General features: G+C 47.5%; 1 protein-coding gene across 1 annotated transcript; it reads right to left on the bottom strand.

Annotated features, from left to right (window-relative positions):
* Positions 1-802: 802 nt before the first annotated feature.
* LOC113191974 (ferritin heavy chain) lies at positions 803-1635 on the bottom strand. The gene has a single exon (XM_026401935.2). The coding sequence runs from the start codon at positions 1514-1516 to the stop codon at positions 965-967; it is 552 nt and encodes a 183-aa protein (XP_026257720.1). The 5' UTR covers positions 1517-1635; the 3' UTR covers positions 803-964.
* Between the last annotated feature and the right edge of the window lie 6365 nt (positions 1636-8000).

Here is an 8000-nt window from a genome sequence, read left to right as displayed (position 1 = left end):
AAATTAGAAAGATTCACACTATTTTTTTTTTCAAATTTCTGATTTAGTGTAAAGTCAGAGATAAGTGCGTTAGTCAGCCTTGTGTACCATGACCAAAAGACTGAACAAGTACAATTTTAGAGAAGGAAAAGTTTTTTGGGGGCTCACAGTTTTAGAGTCTCTGGCCATAGAAGGCCCATGGCATTGCCCTGGCCTGAGGTGAGGGAGGATTAATGGTGGAAGGGTATGGTGGAGGAAAGCACTCAGGACATGGCCCCAGGGAGCAGAAAGAGGGACAGAATATAAACTCCAAAGGCACGTCCACAGGGACCCACCTTCTCCAGCCACACCCCACCTGCCTACAGCCACCACCCAGTTAATCTATTCACATGGATTATTGCACGGTTAGCTTAAGGCTCTCAGAATGCGATCATTTCACCTCTAAGCCTTCCTGCGTTGTCTCACACATGAGATGTTGGGGATACCTCATTTCTAACCATAAGGATAGCTATCCTGTCCAAGGTCCTCTCCCTCTTCTTTGGAGAATAGATCAGCACGAGTAGGAATCTTGGTCAAGATGCAGAATTTCCCGGAGCACAATGGGGACACACTCACCAGAGTCTGTGGGGAAGTCCCCACGGAAGCAGGTTGTCTCCAGGAGGCCCCTTCCGGCCAGTCCCCAACACACCCAACCATTGGCCCAGATCTGAACTATCAAAGTTTTAGGATAGTTCTGCCAACTTTTCCTGTTCTTTAGGAAAATATGAATCTGGGGACCATATTCCTTAAAAGGCAAATACACCCCATTTTCTTATTTTTTGGGGGGTACCAAATTTCTTTATTTGAAGGAATGGTACAAATTAAAGAACATAAGTGGATGTTTTGGTACAACTTATAGAAAAGGTAAAGGTAACCCCAATATGCATGCACTGCCTTGGTGACCAGGGAAGTCACTTGCACGGCTATGGGAAAGTCAGGCTGAGGTTTAGCTCTCGTTATCACTGTCTCCCAGGGTGTGCTTGTCAAAGAGATACTCTGCCATGCCCGATTCTGGGGCTCCCATCTTGCGCAAGTGGGTTACATGGTCACCCAATTCTTTGATGGATTTCACCTGCTCATTCAGGTAATGAGTCTCAATGAAGTCACACAAGTGGGGGTCATTTTTGTCAGTGGCCAGTTTGTGCAGTTCCAGAAGTGACTGGTTCACACTTTTCTCCAAGTGCAAAGCACATTCCATTGCATTGAGCCCACTCTCCCAGTCATCGCGGTCTGGTTTCTTGACATCCTGAAGGAAGATTCGGCCACCTCGCTGGTTCTGCAGCTTCATCAGTTTCTCAGCATGTTCCCTCTCCTCATGAGATTGGTGAAGAAAATATTTGGCAAAGTTCTTCAAAGCCACATCATCACGGTCAAAGTAGTAAGACATGGACAGGTAGACATAGGAGGCGTAGAGCTCCAGGTTGATCTGGCGGTTGATGGCGGCCTCCGAGTCCTGGTGGTAGTTCTGGCGCACCTGCGAGGGGGGCGTGGTAGCCATGGCGGGCGGCTGAGGAGAGGCGCGGCGCTGGAGTGGCGGCGGAGGCCTGGGGCGGTCCGAGGGCGCTGTGAAGAGGTGGCGAAGGGCTGCTGGCTCTGAGCGGCGGCCGGGGTGGGGGTCGAGCGCCGGGTTCCGTCCAAGCACTGTTGAAGCAGGAAACCGCGGCGACTCTCGGCGAAGAAAGTCTGGCCCCATTTTCTTATTATTGGACACCTGCTAGCAGGGCCAGACCTCGACCCAGGAGGGGACCCCAGGGCCATCCTCCATCTGCTGCTTCTGTCCCAAAGGGAGACTGGGAATTCTGGCCTTTAACATAGGGGAAATCATGGGGCCTTGGGTGAACTTAAAAAATAAAAAGTGAGTGATAAAAGCTAAAACTTCTCTCTAGACCTGGCTTCCCTCTTCTCTTCTCTGAACATGGTGAAAGTTCAGGTATGGTAGAAACAGGAAGAAACAGAATATTATTGAAAAGGGAAAAGAAAGTCCAGTCATTGGCCAGGGAAACCTCGTGTTGGTCTATAGTGAAGCTGACCAGGGTGGATGGGACCCCATCTCAACTCCTGTTTGTCATCCATGTCCCAAGGGAAAGCAGTACTGAGCACTGGACTGAGTCGCCTGGAGAGGGCCGTCCTGGGCCGGGTCAGGAGTAACTGCACGTGGTCTTAGGTGTCAAGGCAGAGGAAGGAGTGGCAGGAGTCAACCAGAATGAGGAGGCAGTCCCTGGGCCTGGAGGCTGCAGCAGACACAAGCAGCCTCGAGAAGAGTACGCATGGCCAAGGTGTCCCAGGAGCGACCAGGAAGGGACACGTGGAGACTTCAGGAGTAATAAAGAGGGAATCCAATGGTCACAGGTCAAAAGCTACGTTTTGTAACACCTTCTGTTTTCTAAATCTACAATATGGATTTCTATACATTGTTTTCCTTTCATGCAAGTTGGAATCCTGGAATGCATTGATCTCGTTTAGCAATGTTTTCATCTACAGGTGTAGCTGAATTTCATATTTAAGCTCCACATGAGGAATGGAAACGTTTCCTACCACTTTGGAGTTTGAAAAGTTTCCTTTCTACTTGGTGAACACAAAACCGTCCTTCTAGGTAGGTTTATGCAACCAAGTCTTGAAAACACTTTCGTAATGAATTCCATAAAGGAGACTGGTTTGTAATTGGATGAAGATCTAATGGTCTTTGAGGAAATCAGTTAACCTCATGGAACTTGAAACGGTTGCTTGGCTGGCCACAGAGACTTTAGAGAAACCTTAGGAAAAGTACTCTCCAAAACAATGATGGCTTGCACTTGGCAGGGATCTGTCTCCCGGTGGTCACTGAGCAGCCACAGGGACCTGGGGCAGGGTCTGCACAGCCCCCTCACTCTCCTTTCAGGGAGAAGGATCAGGTTCAGATACCTGACAAAGGAAGCCGGTGGAATAACAGCCTCTTTGCAAAGCTTTCTCAAGTCTTTGAAACAACTCCCTTTGTGTTCTCAGGCAGTGAGGTTTCCAGACACAAACCAAGGGGATTGAAAAGAGGTTTTTTTTTTTTTTTTCCAGAAAAAAAAACTATTTCAAAGAAATACAGCAAGACACATTCATACTAAGAATATAAACTGAGCTTGATTTTTCCTCTCAGCTCTTTCCTAGAACTGGACCTCAGACAAACCATCCTGTCATTAGAGCTCCATACCAGAGCCACACAAAAATAACCCGGGGTGCCTTCACCAGGGTGGAGAAAATCATCAAACTTTGGACAATGTTTTGCTAATTCATGGATCTCTTTTCACTGAAAGGAGGAGGGGGTTGGAGCTGGCAATGACTGCAGCTAGCTACAGTGGGAAGTCCCCTGGGCTGAGCGCAATTGTCCTGAAACACTGAATTCTTGTCCTGAACGCCAGAAGTAGCTGGCATGCAGAAGGATTCGATCCCTTGGTCGCAGCTTCTCAGAACACTATTTGCAGCCTTAAACTTGAGGGGAGAGCTCTTCACTGAAAGTTCCACGTTTGGCCAGCACCCTTATAAAACTCCACCAGCACTGTGGAGGTCCTGCTGCCACCATCCTGTGGAGGTCCTGCCTGTCAGTCTCCATTCACCATCCACAACCGAATGAGAAGCATGTGTCAGCCCAGCATCTCACCAGGCTGCTGACAGAGATGTGAAGCTGCTGCACTTGCTGGGAGACGGAAGAGAGAGTTCTGATGTGCCAACTGGAGCTGTGTAGCAGCTCGGAGAACAAACGCAGGGGAGAAGTGACTGAGTAACACTTTTAGTTTTCTGTAGAGTTTGACCAAAATTGCTGAATCTCTCAACATATGGTTTCCAGTTTCTGGAAGCTCACCTATTTATGGGGAGAGCAAGGACAGATCAGAGAAGCAGAGTAAATCCGGGATCCAGGTAAGGCAGCCCCCAGGTCTGCAGAGGAGGGTGGCCCTCGAGGGGCCACCCAGAACACCTGCCATCTCTCTCTCTCTCTCTCTCTCTCTCTCTCTCTCTCTCTCTCTCTCTCTCTCTCGGACGTGTTTCCTGATGGCCCATTTCAAAGATTACAGATGTCACTCTACATGAATGCAGATGTAAAAATTAGCAAAAAATCCATATTGTAACATGGGGAAATCATCATCAAAACTCATTATGCTCTACAAGATAGCTTCTATAAATGAAAGGTCATAGGGTACCTCAACTTAAAGCAGAGAGTGAGTGGGCAAGTGCTTTCTCAGGCACATGTGAGAAGTGGGGTTCAAATGTCCTGCACCGTGGCACCAGAGCATAGCACAGTCAGGATGGGCCGAGAGGGGTGGCATGTGACTCGGGACTTGGTGACAAGAGACTCCTGTCACCACACAGGAGAGCTGTCAGAACCAGGTCACATCAGCACTGCGCCCTGGCCTTCTGGACGGGAATCCCTACCCCATCATGGCTCCATGAAGACGGATCTGTGGACAGTAGGGCCTGAGCTGCAGCTGAAGATCAATTCCCATTAGTAGCTGGAGAAAGCTTGCCCTGACTTGCTCTCTTTGTGTCCATCTGAGTCACTCTGTCCCCTGGGAAGGACAGCACTGGCTTCACTCTTGGTGATGACTGTGCCTGGATCTTCCAAGCTTGCAGGGTTCAACTAGGCTCTTGAGGCTGAGCTTGACCCTCATTGTAGCCCATGTCTTACACACATGGGCTGGCTGCTTGGACTAGGGCTGGACAGTCGTCAGCCTCCCTCCAAGCTTGGCTGAGGCCCTCCTGAAGGGTTCTTTCTGATTCAAGCCCCGTGGCTGAGATTCCTTCCTGCAGACAGGAAACAAGAGTTCAGGGTGAGAACCCACACCACTGTGGGCGAGTAGCAAGCACCACCAGTGTCCAGAGGCAGAGGGAAGGTACTCTCCACTCGTCACCTGGCTGCGTCCTCTCTCTTATCTGGGCAAGAAGATGATTGCTAGTGCTGGTTTTTAGACTAGGAAACAGGGCTTATGGCTGTAAGTTCAGATTCAAACCCAGAACTTCTGAAGTGTAGACTTTGTGAAGATAAAACGAAATTAATCAAGGGCATCAGATGCACAGTAACACCCATCGCCTTCCCCTGTGAGATGTGCCCTGCTTCACGGTGGACTGAAGGGCTGCTCCAGTGGCCTCGACAGAGACCACGTGGCCCTGCTGGCTCAGTTTCTGTTCACACTCCTTAGGTTTGGCAACTGCATGGATGTTTTTGAATGAGCCGATCTCCTAGATCAGCTTTTTGATCAATTTACCATGTGGGTATTGAGCAAAGTAAATTGCAATACAGAAACATGTAGATCCAATAACACGTATGTACGCACTGGTGTGCACTTACACGATGTGAATATATATTCCTACATATGTGCAGATGTAGACAAACATACATGCACACACACAAACACTTAAATCTTTGATCTTGGTACTTGGCTTGGCCTGGTTAGGTGGAGGAAGAAAGGACTGATGTCTCACAGGATCGAGGGGAGACAATTCCACGTAGGATCCTCCGCTCACCTATGAGGTGCTGGGAAACTGAAAGTGTGCTCACGTTTCCACAATCCCGTCGCTGCCGTGTGAACCGTGCTGTTTCTGTGATCTGCAGAGGCAGTGCTCTGCAGTGACTGCAGAATACCTGCGGCTCCGTGTTCCAGACTCAGGGACAGGGACTTGGGGCAGAGGCCGCTGAACAACGTCTAGGGAAGGAGGACACACTGAGGAGCCTGGACGGAGGTCCTCTGAAGGCCTGGAGTTGCTTTCGCTCGGCGCTGGCAGGTAGCCAGCTGCACAGGGACAGAGAGGATGTAAGGAGACACCAGCACTGTGCGATAGAAAGTTGCCATTTGAAAGTTAATGTATTTTTAGCAGGTTCTAAAATAGATATGAACCATATTTGAAATTCCTTCACCAGCTATTTCAACTATCTAAAGTTTAAAATGGTTTTGTTTTTGTGCTTTCCTATTGTGTGTTTAAGAACATGATGTTTTTATCCACTCATCTTGACAAGATAGACACACAGGTGTGATTACTACAGTCAGGCAAGGTGATAGATAGGTTTTATTTGGTGTGTGTGATAAAGAGTATTTAAAATCTGCCCTTAGCAAACTACTCATAAAAAGTAAATCCTTTTTTTTTTAATCAGTGTGTATACATATGTCAATCTACATCCATGAACACTTACCCGACATGTTAATGAGTATTCACAAGGTGATTGGCGCTCTGGATGTACACACCCAAGCTGGAAGAGGAATCAGAACCATTTCCTTTAGCAGAAATTCTATTTCTGGGACCCTGCCTGGCAGGATTCCAAGTGAGGAGAAGGGATCACAGTTGTCCCTCAGAGCCACCCCACAGGAGAGGAGCGGCAGGCGTCCTGCTGCCTTGCTGTCTTGGATTACAAGCATCCTGGGGTGACAGACAAATTTAGAATGCATTTGCAAGCTAAAGTTCATCCTCAAACACAAGCTGGTCCCTCGTGAACTTTCCCAGTGGGCGTATTTCCACGGAAGCATGGGAACCTCTATGACATTCCGTTTCAGACTGGTTGCTGTTCTCAAGAGGGCTTGAAGTTCAAGCTCAGAATCTGGGATTGTCCAACTTTCCATTCACAAAGTAAAATTCTATAAAAACTCCCTAGACATGCATTTCCCAAGCTCCTGTTTGTCACCTCGGTCATGGGCTGGGAATCCCACAAAGACCTCAGAGAGATCAGCCGTCAACTGCTTTAGAGTGACTAGACCTTCTACGTAAAGTGAGAACATTTATTCCATGTTTTTATCTAACAAAACCAACTGTATCTATGGATTCGTTATGAAGATCAAGCACACGGCTTTTCCTTTTCAACACCGAGAGGTTTCCTTCAAACCAGGAAGAGAAGAGTTGCCCTTCTGGCTCAGAGCCCGGCCCTGAGGCCCTCAGTTCTGCTGCCAGCAAGTGTCTCCAGAGATTCTGTAAGGTCGGGCCCATTACTGGCCTGATTCGACCTCCAAGATTCATTTATGGACTGTTTTTCATTATTCCCATCAAACTATTCTTACTTTTTTGTGCTCCTACTGACAAGGAATCTTGGTGGCATGAGCTCCCCAATTCCACTTCCTGCTTCGAGAAGCAATATACTTCTTACTTCTACTCACCTCGCGGTCAGAGCTCAAGGTCAATATTGGCCTCAAGGTCAAAGTTCCTTCCATATACAATTACAACCTTTCCATTTCTGTTCTTTTTCTTTTCTTTCTTCATAGCTCATTTATTTTAAAAAATAATCATCCTGAGCAATGTCTTGCTTTCAGCATGGACACCAAACCCCTCTGGGTCTCTGGAGCAAGCTCCCTCTACCTCATCTTCAGTAGCGCACAAATCAGAGGATGGCCCCTGAGTCCTTTCTGGAGACCATCAGTCTATTTACCACTTAGACTCTCCTCCTAGAACAGGTATGGTTGTGTGTGGCCACATTCATTTACAATGTGCATCAAAATGAAAGGGGAACAAAGCAAAGAGGGACTGTGGCTGAGATTTAACGGAAATACTCACCATAGCTCACATTAGACCTCTGCAGCTGCTGAAGTTCACAGATCTGTATGAATTCATATGTTAGTCTCACAGACAGATTTTACAAGTCCATTCCCCTGACAATTCAACCGATAGCTTCAATGGCCCTGCTCAAGGTCAACCTGCAACTGCAAGAAGCATTAGCACCTTCAGCCATTGTTCCCCAACACCCCTCCCCCTCCCTACTCTCCTTTCCTGATCTCCCTGCTCCTCACTGAGAAACGGGAACAATGAGACAATTCAGTCATTTCCCCTTATCCCTGTAATTCCCTCCACCCTGTCCTTATATGTTCTAAGACCCTAGTGGATTCCTGAAACCATGAATGGCACCAAATTATTTTCCCTATGTATACATACCTATAATGAAGTATATTTTATAAGTTAGGCACAGTACAAATTAAATGGCAAAAAACTAATAATGACATAGAACAATTATAATATACCATAGTACATTATGTGAACACAGTCCC

The sequence above is a fragment of the Urocitellus parryii genome, chromosome 1 (assembly GCF_045843805.1).
Source record: "Urocitellus parryii isolate mUroPar1 chromosome 1, mUroPar1.hap1, whole genome shotgun sequence".
NCBI lineage: Eukaryota > Metazoa > Chordata > Mammalia > Rodentia > Sciuridae > Urocitellus > Urocitellus parryii.
This window is presented reverse-complemented; position numbering and strand designations above follow the sequence as displayed.